General features: G+C 45.5%; 1 protein-coding gene across 1 annotated transcript in view; it reads left to right on the forward strand.

Annotated features, from left to right (window-relative positions):
- LOC144162276 (uncharacterized) overlaps positions 1-10,020 on the forward strand; it is a 200,202-nt gene extending 190,182 nt beyond the window's left edge. The window contains 7 exon segments of the mRNA XM_077692757.1: positions 883-1,030; positions 1,478-1,688; positions 2,368-2,456; positions 3,363-3,674; positions 4,565-4,719; positions 7,719-7,869; positions 9,229-10,020. Coding sequence (XP_077548883.1) covers positions 883-1,030; positions 1,478-1,688; positions 2,368-2,456; positions 3,363-3,674; positions 4,565-4,719; positions 7,719-7,869; positions 9,229-9,443 — 1,281 coding nt within the window. The 3' untranslated portion in view covers positions 9,444-10,020.
- The last annotated feature ends 3,775 nt before the right edge of the window (positions 10,021-13,795 follow it).

Below are 13,795 nucleotides of genomic sequence, written 5' to 3' on the forward strand. Positions count from 1 at the left end.
TACTCCTAACCTCTGCATCCAGCACAGAGAAGTAGCACTTATAACTGCTCACCTAATCCTAGAATGCCATGTAGCCCAGCAGCCTTTATATACAAAGCTAGTATTGGCGTACCCCTACATTTTCCTCAGTTGGATTTTATGAAGCCCTGTCAAGGCCATGCTCCTAAGGCTATGTTAAACTAAGGTATGAGTGTTCATTTAGAGGATACTTGTGCTGTACCAAATGTCACTGCTTTACGTACAGTGGCCACAATTGGTAATACATTGTCTTCTATGTAAGGAATATGGATTCGAAAAAGAGCTGCAATTATCATTGTACGTAATGCGTGTCACTTGAAACGGATCAAACCATGTTTTCTCCCCTTAGGTGACTCTACATTCCTGCTGAGTTTTTTGTCTTTCTGATTAATAGTTCCCAATGGAGTTGTAACACACATTTGGGCATTGCCATTTATTCCTCATTTTCTGAGCTTTGTTTGGTTTTGGTTTCAGAGTATGGTTCTCGAAGACAGCTGTAACTTATGTTCTGATATGTGTCACTTTAATTTGAGGCTTGGAAATACATGTGCAAAACACAAGAAAAGCTTTAGTTTCTTTCTTTCTTTCTTTCTTCCTTTTTACCAAGTGATGAGATTTAAATCTTCATGATGCACACTTCCTACAAAAAAAAAATGCTATAACTGTACACAATCTGGAGGCCTCTTTTTCTGGCAGCCAGGGGCTTAAACAGTGCTTCTATCATATTTCCTTATGACTAAGTTGTGTATGCTTGCACTCAGCAAATTAGAATAAGCAATTTAAAAATTGCCATCTTAAAACCTAATTACTTTAGTGCGATGTCAATTGAGAGATGTTTGGTCTAACAATGGCTGTTATTTCCAGGTTGGCACTACCCAGCCAGACACAACGTGCCTCCGAGATCCAGAGGTGAATGAAGACAGCGAGTATCGCTACCGGGTTTCAGCTGTCAACGAGTATGGCACAAGCTTGCCATTCACCTCGGAGCCTGTAGTGGCTCGCTGCCCATACGGTAACTAAGAAGCTCTTATTACCAGCGTGCAGTCTCTGAAAAACTTGAGGAGAGTATCAATGTGGACAATGGTACAGCTACACAGATTTAAAACAGCACCATGTTGCAGTTTTTTTGTGTGTGTGTGTTGAAAAGATAGAAAAGGAGCGTTTTTCGTTGTTCTCACACAGTTGGAAAGGACTGCCCACCCCCATTTTCCCCAATTACCCAAAGCATATGTCTCTATTCATGGTGAAAAATTTTCAAAATGGAATAATAGTGCACTAGGCTGGTCATCAGTAAATTTGACAAGCCAAGCAATATCATGGTGTGCCACATATTCGCGTCATTTAACTCTAAATTTGGCTTGACCAGACAATTTGATAAAAGTGAAATAAATGTTCTGAATTGCCTTCTTTTTCCTCCCCCTTCCCCCTACTTCCCCCACCCCTTGTTTTGATTCAAAAGACAAACCAAGTGCACCAGAGGGTCCACTGAAAACTGCGAAAATGACGGACACGTCGCTTGTGCTGACATGGCAAGAACCATTGTCGGATGGCGGCCGGCCTATAATCGATTACACCATCGAGAAACGAGAGGCCTCTAAAAAGGCCTGGATTAAGGTCGGCACCACCGAGAGCCTGTCGATGGAAGTGACGAACCTCAAGTCCGATAATGCGTAAGTATGCTTCGAAACATCCCGCCAGTCACAAGCACTGTCCCCGCACTAAATCTGCTTGGGTTCGACTATCCGATAGCCAAGTCTGATAATCATTTCTTTGCTTCTTTGGGGTGCACATTACTATCCCATTTCCTTTACATGGGGGCACTGCTTCCAATCAGCGAACTCCGACTCCGAGGTCCCACCTTCAGGGTGCCCTGCCACATTTCCTTTCGTAGGATTCTCCTGATAGCCCCAACTTTTGACTTGACAGTCTCATGAATAGAGCCACCATTCCCCCTTCTAATCACTGCAGTTGCAAAATGACTGGGACAATGAAATGTAACGTGAACATTCGTTGTGTTTTTTAGCCACTTCAATGAGGAGCGATTTCGTCCCATAATGCTTTTCCCTCCGCACCCCTCATGGCTGCACAAATGCAGTAGTGCAAGTGGGAGGAGGAGGAGGAGGAATAACATTTATTTTTCTAAGATAAAGGGGAGGGGGAAAGGAGAGTGGGTGGTGGCCTCAGTACAGGCCGCCTTCGGGCCCCCCAGGAGCCCTCGCCCGGGAGATCAGGTACTCCTGATCCTCGAGCTGGAAGCTGGTCAGCCTGTGCTCCCACTGCTCCAATGTAGGTGATGGAATTGGGTTGGGATGTTTGGCACACATTTTTTTTTCTTTCTGGCTTTTTTAGGTACATGTTCCGGGTGACGTGTCGCAACGAAATAGGCAGCAGCCCACCACTGACAAGTGATGAGCCAATTACAGTTCATGCCCAAATATGTAAGTGATGACACAAATTTTTAACACAGTTCATGCTTCTCTATTTGTGAGGTGCTACACAGTGCATTGTTTCACCAAGTTGAATAAATGTAACTTTAGCTTTTGTACATGAACCTTCCCATACCATATCCTCGCTTGCTGCGCAAAAAAAGAAGTAGATTCGTATGCAGGCCGTGGGCTTTTGTGCTTCTCTATCTTTTGCAATGCTCATAGTGCTTCATTTTTTGCTGCGTCAGAATTTAGCAGATTTAGAAGTGCTGCTGGTTTTTATTTTGTTTTTGTATTTCACAGTCTGAGGATACAAAATGATGAAACACCGATGCAGTTCTCCTTCAAGTGACCCCTCTAACAAGCCTGCTTGTGCAAGCATCATTGTTGCAGCAGTAGCTTTTACTGTTCCTGCTCCGATTGCTTGGGATATGGCACAGCCACGCATTTTGTAATATGAATGGACACAAACTGGTTGAAATAGTTCACGTCTATGTCTTTGCAATTGGTGTCACTGATGTTGCGCTGGTCAGTGAATTCTCATTTGAAGAAATTTTAACCACAAAGATCATGATAAAAATTATGCGGATCAGCAATGGTGTCGACAAGAAAAACTAGTTACTATGATCCACTGTACTTCATTAGTGCCTACAGCAGAGGGAGTCGCATATTTTCATGCAGTGCTGTAAGACAGTGACGAAAAAAGAAAAGGCACAAAAGAGTCCCTTCAGACATGGCTAAATATTTTCTTTTAAGTACAGTGGAAAGCAACATCTGTGTGGGGGGAAAAAAGCTATTCTAGCCTCTGGCACATAATATGCTGTCTCCTGATGCGGGAAGTGGTTAGTAAAAATGTTGGCACCTGCGGAGGCATTTGTTTGAGCCCCAGGCTGATGTGCACAACCTGGTTACCCACAGTGCCGCCCGGTGCCCCTACTGGCCCCCTGCGCATCTCGGACGTGACAAACAAGACCACGACGCTCACGTGGAGGCCGCCGGCATTTGACGGGGGCTCCCCGATTGTTGCCTACATCGTGGAGCACCTCAGCGAGGACCAGCCCGACAAGTGGCTCACGGTGGCAAGCGTGGATGGGGGGACGACATCGCACCGGGTGTCCGGCCTGAGCGATAAGACGAGGCACCGCTTCCGAGTGCGTGCCGAGAACACAGCCGGCACTGGGCCACCCCTCGAGGATGCCGGCCAGTGGCAGGAGCTACCAGCAGCAGCGGGTAGGTGGACTGGAAGTGCTTACGCAGAGGGGTGGTGCATGCCATCTACCTCACCTACCAGGTGCCAGGCAAAGAGGCATCGGTCTCCCTATCAGCTCCCTATCAGTATTCATCCACTTTGAGAAGCCTTGCGCAAGAGGAGGGAAAATTAAACTTGCTTGGCGAGTGGCAGCACTATTTCACAAGCACAAAATAGAAACCCCTGTACTGTCCTAGTGCTGAGCTGTTTTTATTCAAAACAGCTCTTAACACACCGAAGCTATACCTGGGATACAATGCACGCTGAAGTGGAGGGCTACGGATAGTAGGGGGTCGTCAGGAAAGCATCTGGAAATCAAATTTGGAACCGTGTGCTTTGGCAGCAGAGCGCATTAACCCCTACATAAACCTGGCAGGTTTTTGTTTCAAACTGTAGTAGAATCAGCTACGCAACATTTTGTACTTCAGATGATAAACAGTATATTTTTGTTGCTTTATTGTCCAGGCAAATTCGCAGCATTTCGAATAATGCAGCAAGAATTATTTGAACCTGACAAGTCCATCACAAGACCGGTACTGTGGGCACCATTTGAGCCCTGCGGCAAATTAGAAGAGTTATAGGCTGGTATTAACCTGTTTTTACAGTCACTTGGAAGGCTCAATAGCACTCAGCGCCACAAATAGTCAAGATACCACAGCAATACATGCAGGTGCATTTTTCAGAAATTGTAGATACTTTCAAACACAGTGGACTAGCGTCTTCCCTAAGGCAAACAATGGTATGGGCTTGTGCGATGCAAACGCCCACGTAGTAAGCTTTGCACGCTGCTGTGTGCCAACATTGTGAGTGTATCACCTTTGTTGGAAAAAAAGGAGGAATCACCTTGCAAATGAGCTTCGTTTCTGCGCAGACCGCCCAACTCCACCCACTGCTCCCCTTGAGATCTTGGTGACTGGTCCAAACTCCATGGACGTATCGTGGGGACGTCCCGAGTGGGACGGTGGGTCCCCGCTCCTGGGATACACCGCAGCACTGAGAGACACATCACGTACAATGTGGATGGAGGTAAGCTCAAGTTGTAGAGAATTTGGCACGCTACTGCTGTGCCTTCCTCTGTTCACACAGTTTCATGTTGTGGCGACTGAACAGCAGTACGTCAGAGTCTGTAACCATCCCCAGACATTAACCGAATCAGGCAGGTTACTTGACACTGCCAATGTATGCTGTGCTCTCGAACCAATGGCAGTGCACAGGCTAGTGATCGGTTGATGCCCATGCAGTAAAAATATGCAAAGCCCCGCGTTCGTGTAATGGTTGCCAACAGAGCAAGCGCAGGGTAAATGCAGAGGCCTGTACCATCCAGGGGGTCTACCCGACAGCACTGAAGTGCAGGACAAAGCTTTAAAATTTTATCTTTTGTGAGAGACATACCTAGCTGTCATCTGCAATTCACAGTATTGGCTTCCTGTTGCTGCCCAGCTGGCGCTATGGGGAAGGAGGCTAAACCGGACCTGTGGGGTGGTACAAGCCTCTGGGTTTCCTCTGCACTTGCTCTGTTGACAAACATAACACGAATGCAGGGCTTTCCATATTTTTGCTGCTTCAACCCACCACCAGCGTGGATGATCTATTTAGACCCTAAACAGGAAAAAAAATACAAAAGCTTTGGTGCACAAATTAGTTTACACTGTATCCAGTCTAGTCTCAAGTGTGATGGTGGTCATATGAAGTAGATTCGAAATTAGGGTTTTTTTTTCCTTGATGTAATTTTTGCTATTTAACAGCGGTTTCAGATGGAAAACATAACAGCAGCATGCTTTGGCTTTGCATATGGCTCAGTGTTGGCTGCTGTGAGCAACAGCTATGTAACATACGAGATGGCAGTGCTAAATTATACATGAGGCAGCAGTGGAAAATTGGCAACAGGATGAGCGAAGTCAATCTGTTTAGAGGTCTTAACTTGTCGAGCTTCTGTTTGCATGAATTTGTTGACAGGTGAGGCAATTTTACTTCATAAAACCAATTTCAATGTAACCAGTTAAAATATTTACTTTTTTTTTTTTTTCAATTCGCCTTACAACCACCACCGCAGCTTTAATTCTTCCTTCACATACAGGAGGAATACATTCCGACCACTTCCACAGCACCTCTGCCACCTACTTATGAATCTTGACTCCCATCCCCTTCACACGTCATTTCTTCACAAAAAAAAAAGCACAAGGAAACGATATTTCTTGCATTTGGGCTCAGTGAACACACAATCCTAATTGTATTCTTTTTTTGCCTGAATTGACAGGCCATTGCCCATCATGCAATAAAGGCATTGTTGTAAGGCCTTGCAAGATGCTCAGCCATGCTTCGTGCATTGCACTTGATTTTACTAGCACTTTTTTGGTGAGCCTTCACCTCTGCACGAAATGATATGCGCAAGTGTGCTTGCGAAGTACACTACTAGTGAGCGTACTTTGTACAAGTGTACTCCACAGGCACGCAAAAGTACCTGTCAAGCGGGGCATTGTAGTTGGGTGACTGTGCTTTCCTGGATCAATGAGCCATAGCGAACACCATGCACAGAGCCTGCGCCTTATTTCAATGCAGGCCCAGACACTGGAAACAAACCAGAGCATTGCACAATAAATTCAATAAAGAAGTCCTAGCATGTTTTGAAGTTCAAATTCCCTAATTTTGTCGGCACATGCATTAATCTATCCGTCTCAAGCCCGCTTATTTGGTGCACCCCTCAATCAAGTACATCTGTATATGCACACAAAATGAATAGAAAAACGAACATGAAATCCTTGCCAGAGCTGACTGCTACTTTACTATAGTTTGCATCCCCCTCCCCCCTTGCAGCTCAGTTTTTGCACCCCCATTTTCCTTTCAACACCATACCACCCGCGTCCAGTGACAAGTTCAGGGCAAAGGGGTAAACACTCCTCCCGCCCCTCGGTGTGCCCCACAAAATGGCACTACAAAGCCTACAGTGTGCCGCCCCATCCCCTACTCGCCATACGCCATGGTATCCACCGCACTAATTCCTCCCAGCGGTTGCTCTTGATCCACTGTTTCGTGATTCCTAAAACATTTGAACTTTACAGCACGTGTGAAGCAACTGTATCTATTATTTTTAGCTTTTCAGTCACATTACATGATTCTGATCGTGATCCCTTCCTAAAAAAACAACAAAAACGGCCAGAAAAAAATTTCTCTCGATGTTCTTTTTACCGGAAAAGAGCTAGCAAAAGTGTAATTTCCTTTTGACTACCTTCCTTGAGTGATTTTGTATTTCGGCTGCAATGACCCACTAGCATTTGATTGCAACAAAGTAAACAAGACGGGAAGCTGGGTGTGTTGGACTGCATTCATTACAATCAGCACTCACAAGGGCAAGAGACAAGAAAGGTAGGAAGAACACGAGCACTGTGTCACTCCCACTTTTTCTTGTCCTGTGTCCTTGCAAGCGCTGGCCAATGTGAGAGCAGGTAAATGTTCATAAATTTTGCCGAACGGAAACAAAGTCTGCAATGACCATAACATGGGCGAACATTAAAACTGAAAGAAACTAAGGCGGCGTAATACGGCGCTGGAAACCAGTGTGTAAAAAAGGTGCCAGCTCTAGACATCTATGTACTACAGTGTGATAAAGAACACTACTCGAGTTGAACTACACAATGCAGCCACAAATGACAAGTGAACGATTGGTATCCCTGTAAGGCGTTAGTATCAAATAAGGTACGGCCAGATTGTTTGCCTTGACATCTAAGCCATCAGAGGCTAGCATTTTCAGGCCCACAAATTCATGGTGGAAGGGGTGGGGAATCTGTTTATTTCAAGTCTGAACAGGTCATAACTTTGCTCATTTTAAAATGGCTAAACAAAAAGCTGCTTGCTAACAAGTTTGCAACTTCAAACTGGCCACGCTTTTAGCATTCCAGGGTATCAGTGTTGGTGGATTCAGAATCCTACGCCTCTCGCTAAGTGGCAACTGAAAAAGGTGCATGCGCACTCGTCTGTGCATGTGCACTCGTGTGCAAGGCGGCCATCTCAGACTCTCTCTCAATCAGGTGGGCCAAGTGGATGCTGAAACTCTGCGGCTTCACATTAAAGACCTGGAGGAAGGAGCCCAGTACCATGTGCGCATATTGGCCAGAAACGACGTCGGCTTCTCCGACCCACTGGAGTCCGAAGAGCCCATAACTATTCTACGACCTCCAGGTAAGCCTTCCCTCGCCCAGCACCGGTTAAGCGGCTTAAATATTTGCAATGCACCGATGAATGCAATGGTGTCAATTGCGCCCTGCCTCATCTTGCGCCTGTCCACAACCCAAGGGGGAGGAAGAGCCTTCTCCTTCATCCGCTTCTGCAATAGCTGTGGGCACTGCACCCAGCCGGCAAATGTTCGAAAACCACTGTGGGAGGCTGCAAAAAGTGCAGCCAGTCCACATGCAGGAGGCTTTCTGTAAAAATGCACAGGGTGTCCCAACTATGCATCACGCACCGAGCTAAAACAAGTTATGAAACATTCTATGTGTATGACACCAAGTGCATGTTGTTACTGGTCGTTTTTCAAAAGGACTTCATTCCTAACTATTTCATTATTGCACTTAGGAATTGTTGGCTACTACTGGGAAGTTATCCAAGAGCTTAAGTTGGAATGCTGTAGGGTGCATTGAAAAACAGCTGGTTCAGGTATTTCCCTCAAGATATGTTGAATAGGGCTGGTTGATTAATAAATCTATTTAGTAATGCATGCTCCTAATTTTGGTAACAAACTCCCGCAAAATGAATCTGCCAAGTGATAGCCATTTAGTGTTTAGTGAGCATCTAGCAATCTCGAAATGGTTACAGGACCCCAATAAACAACTTTCAGGCCTAGGATAATTAGTCAATGCTGGTCTCGTCTTGTCCAGCGGTTGGCCATTTCATCCGAGTCTTAAATCACACTGTTTGTCACTGTTGGGCATGCAGCTGTTAGGCTAAAAGCACCTATTTAACTTCACCGAGGGCACCCTGTCCTTTATATTTTATGAGAAATCTTGTGAAACGTAAGCTTAGACGATGTGTATGAACGTGGCCATGTGAAATGTAAGCAGCGCTTTGCAAGCAGCTAATGCACATCTGGCCCTCCCAGCTGTCCTATCTGTTAACTGTTGACTTGCCTGGGCAGCACGCTAACTGCAGTATTTCCGAGCTTTGACCTTTGTAAAAAGGAAATTCCCAAACTGCAGCATGCCCGAAGCACCAGGACGAAATGGTTCCCAAGGTGCCCTACAAGGTTCCGCCGCCTCCAGCCTCATACACGTGTTTCCAAGCCTCGCTAAATAGTCAACTGGAAAGTCGCAGAGGGGCAGGGCCGTGATTACGAGGGATCTGACTGAGAGAGGAGTAGGACCACTCCTCGTAAAGAGGAGTAGTAGTGTTCCGTCTTCCTCCTCAACTACACAAAGTAGCAGAAAATCCCGCTACTCATCCGAGATGCCCACCCTGCATCCTTGGATCCCCAGTAGTGCTCCCAGCATTAAAATGCTGTCTCGTCATGTTGCCTGAGCTGCAAATTTTTCTCCTCCACTGCAGGATTTAAAGACCAGGCCACCACTTCTCCGGAGAAGAAACCAAAGGCAAAGGCTGACGAGCCGTCTGAAGACAGCTGCACAACGCAGACAACTTCATCGTGGATTAGGGAGGCCAATGTTGAGCCCCTCCTCCACAGTTACACCAAGCACGTGTTGGTCAGCCGCAACGAGTATTTCTTTAGGCTCTGGCATTATGCCGACACCCTGTTCAAGTAGGACAAGAATGACACACCCCCCGTCCCTTCACATCATTATTTGCTTACCCCTTCAAGTCTTGAAACACAGATCAGCTGAGCAGATTAGAACAAACTAGCGAGTCATTTAGCACCTTAACGCCACCAAAAATGGGGCAAGGTCAACACATGTAAAACTGTGTTGCTACTGCACCACATATCATACATATCTTTTCTCCTAAGCTTGTACATTTTCTTGAACGAGTTGTACCATTGTTTGTACCATATGAAGAGACAAAATATAATGAAGTACCATTTTGTGATACAACACTTGCAGACAGCTCATGACAGCAGTTTGCAGGATGGCGTATAAGCAAGCAGCGTACTCTTGCTTTCAGAGAACGTGGATATCTCGTGCAAGGAGTGCTGCTTTATCTTTATTTTTTTTATAACGTTTATTGAAGCTGAAACTGATTCACTGTTATGGTAATCCTCACGGGCTCAATACTGGCCCGACTGTAATTTTGTGTCAGTTTCACCTTTGCCTTGTTTCACGACGCCAGTGCGAGTTTGTTAGTTGAATTTTGTTGTTTGTCAATAAAAGTTGTGTTGTTACCGAACCTGCTGAGAATTGCCATTGTGCAAAACAAATATATATATATACGTATATACACATTATTCACAACTGCCTCCAGCAGCCTCGTACCCTTTAAGCAACAGTGGTGGCACCCACGTTTTTTGAATGACCCAGTGGCAGCAAAGGTCATCCTGTACAAAATGCTACTGAACCAACCATAACAAACTGCATCACTGAAAAAAGGAAGTCATAAAATGGAAGTTGCAATGCACTGCATGCACCACCAGGTAAGCACTCAGCATTGCAAAAATTAGGCACACCTAATAAATATACCTGAGTGAAACTTAAGCTCAAACTGACACAGGGACAAGAAAGATACAGGTGTATTAATGCGTAAGCATTCTTTAGGTGACTGTCCACCCCCACCCCCATCTAAAAAAAAATCTACTTGCCTGAAACACCACACAATGAGCTCCATAGGTGTACCTGGGCAATATAAGGAATTTTTATTAATAAAAGGCCCCAGGGCCTTTCATTACTAAGGACCCATTCTTCAATAAAAGGTCCTTCAATAAAAGGCCCTAGGGCCCAGGGCCCCCAAGGCAAACATGCGTAGAGGTGTATGCTCGGAGACGAGCACCTGGACAGAATGCTTACACACTATCTGACAGTTTCTCCTCGGGGTTTCTACAACTTTGTTTTACAAAGCTTATATTAGCGAAAGGCTAATAAAAAATAGTGTGTCCTAAAAAAAGAAAACGAGAAGCTTGAACTGCAAAATGAACCCGAGAATGGGGCACACATGGTTTAGGGCAGCGATCTCCGACCATGCTTGCCCCAAAACAGCTGGCAAAGAATCCCACCCCTTTGCTGCGTCCAGTGAATTTTGCATTGTGCAGTCATAAGAAGTAAAGCAAGAACACTACAGTTTCACACAACATATTTATTGCTCCGATACTACACAGGAAAGCATTCGTGTCAGTGAGGCTGGAATTTTTTGTTCTCTTGATAGCCAAACGTAGTAGCACTCACAAATACATGGGTTCGCACATAGAGAAAGTGTCACAGCTAACCTTTTGTAAACAAAGCTAGACAAGCATTTTCATGAAAATAACAGGTGTGGCTCACAGCATAAAGCTAGATTTGACCTAAAGAAATACCGACACAAAATTTCAAAGCTGAGACAACTATGTAAAATGCTTCCCTTGTATACAGAGCCATCTCCCATGAAGTTTCAACCATAACCATTCAGCATAGCATATTTTAAGTCAATTTTAATCTTTGCGTGCACGAGAAAGCTCAGAACGGGTACCCTTTCGACATCAGCACCGGCACGATGCGTTGAGCACCTCCCCCCAAACTGCGAACGTCAGGGCTCCCGTAAGGTAGCCAAGGCACTGGCTGCTGTTGGCGCATGCTCATCCACCTTGTGTATCACGTCACAGTTTTGGGAGTAACGTCACGCTGTTTGGGCGGGTGCGGCCATGACCGGTCTGAACGTGATCACTCACTCTAGTGTGCCCGTCCAAACCGGCTGGGACGCGACGAAAACAGTGACGTCAAGAGTGCCCCCTCTTTTCGTGGCGGGCCATTCTATGATTACTGGGCAGGTAGGCAGGCACCCCTAGCAAAACCCATACGTTACTTAGTATCCACTCATATCGGTCTTGTTTTCGACACTTTGAACTCCAGGCTACTTTTAAAATGCGAGATAAATATGGTTATCATGAGACTTTGCCGCCCACCAAGAAATGAAACACTTGGTGACATACTGGCTGTGAAGTTTTCAGCTGATAGGAGGATTTTCTTCTTGCACTGATGCAAGACAAAACGAAAACAACACTCTAACTGCACTTTGTTCTCTTTGTCACCAGAACGCTCAGGGAAAGCAATGTGCCTGCTATAGTAAGTTAGCATAACGAGTAAGTGTTAGTGGGTACAGTTTATGTTGACAAAATACTGTGGTGGCCATGACATAGCCGAAGACATTTTGCACAGCTTCTGCAGTTACCGTGGCACGAGGCAGGTGGTGACATGAATGGGTTAGTTTTAAATAAAGCGCAGCAAAGCGTTGTTGCAGGAATGCCACCTCCTTATTTGTCTTTCTTCCCTCAATGGAACCTCGGCCGGTAAGCTGAGAGATGTACTAGGTTACAAGGAACCATCCTCCCATGAACACAAACGTTGCTGAACCTCACACCTGATTGGCTACTAATAATTTCATCACTGAGTGGACCGAGGAAGCCGTTGAAAGGGAAGCGGCACTTCTGATGCAACTTTTTTTTCTCCTTATAAAATGTGCCCAGAAGTGTCGAAATGAGTGGGTTGATTGTTCCCAACGTTGACTGCCGAATTTAAATGAACATATTTAATTGCCGAATTTAAGAGAACAAGTCGACACTTAACAGCCAGACTTAATTCAGGGAATAAGAAAATGCGCCGGTGAAATGCGGTTAAAAGATGCTACTTCTACGAAATTTAACAGACATGCTACAGTTTACAACCTATTTTTTGGACCCGATGGGGCCAGTGAAAATATATGAATATTCAGGAAGTCTGAAAAAAAGCACCAGCATGTTACTAGACTAGTCCAGAAAAAATACCGAATTATCTGAAACATCACCAGATCCAAACAGGCCCACTGTATGGCTCTCTGCTAACAGCAAATACATGTCAAAATAATGCACCACACATAAAGCAAGATAGGAAAGCGTCAACGTTAACACACTTAACAACGGAAAATTCGTCCCCGGCTGGAAACATAACAGTAATGCACATCAGCGCGCGCACGCGGGAGGGAGGGAGCGGGGATGGCTGGCTCCCTCAGGGAGAGGCGCAATTAGGGCTCGTATAGTTAATCCTCCCTCTCTCTCTCGTGATAAAGAGGACAAATGGGGGGGGGGGGGGGGGCTGCTTGGGGGGTTTCAATGCAAGACTCGAGAATATTAAAGCTACACCAATGACGTTCCACTCGTTTTAAGAAACCCTTTTAAAATGAAATACAGGCACACATATATGAGAACGACATCCAACAGCAATCAAAAATATCAGAATAGCCATGCATAAGGCAACAGCGTAAAACACTACCCCCCCCCCCCCCCCTTTCCTTTTGCAATTAGCCAGTTTGCTTGCTACACGTGTACAGCACTGCACAGGAGGCTCGCGTAAGACTATGAGCGCCACACCCACTCACGAAACTGAAAAATGCCGAGCGGGCATTGGTGAGGAGGGTGTGCGTGTTCCTCTGTGGTATGTGCGCGTGCACGCCGATAGAAACAGAAACCAGCCGGTCGAGACAAGTGCAGAGTAGGTGTGGTGATGCACGTCACTGATCTTGCTGGCAGCTCCTAGTGGTTCTTACCTCGTGGGGCGCTGACCTATTACAACGCCTGCCCGTCGCAACTCCTCCAGCGTTCGCCCTGGCCTTGATGGCCTTCGCAGCATGAATAAAACAGATCCATTAAAGTTTCAAGAGTTTCGTTAAACAAACGCCGCGTCGGTAAACACTGACGCATGCCGCTGGTGAAATTCATGCTGCGTCAAAGGCCGTCACGTTTGCTTGTGTTATGTTACAAAAGAAAATAAAAACGCTAGGAGAGGAAAGGTTTCGTCTCTGTCCGTCTCGTTACTGAAGCGAAGGAAATTTAACTTTTATTACAGGTTTGTATTTAAAACAACGTTCACGTTAAACTTCCTTTACATCCCGAATAAAATGTGTATGACAGTCATAAAAATAAGTAGTACTTTTTATTATGTGTTGTTTAAAATTTAGCATCCAAATGCTGACAAGCAACAAATAATGCGCAAAAATCTGACCA

This window comes from Haemaphysalis longicornis, unplaced genomic scaffold (assembly GCF_048455015.1).
Source record: "Haemaphysalis longicornis isolate Haplotype H1 unplaced genomic scaffold, Haemaphysalis longicornis Haplotype H1 scaffold_1, whole genome shotgun sequence".
NCBI lineage: Eukaryota > Metazoa > Arthropoda > Arachnida > Ixodida > Ixodidae > Haemaphysalis > Haemaphysalis longicornis.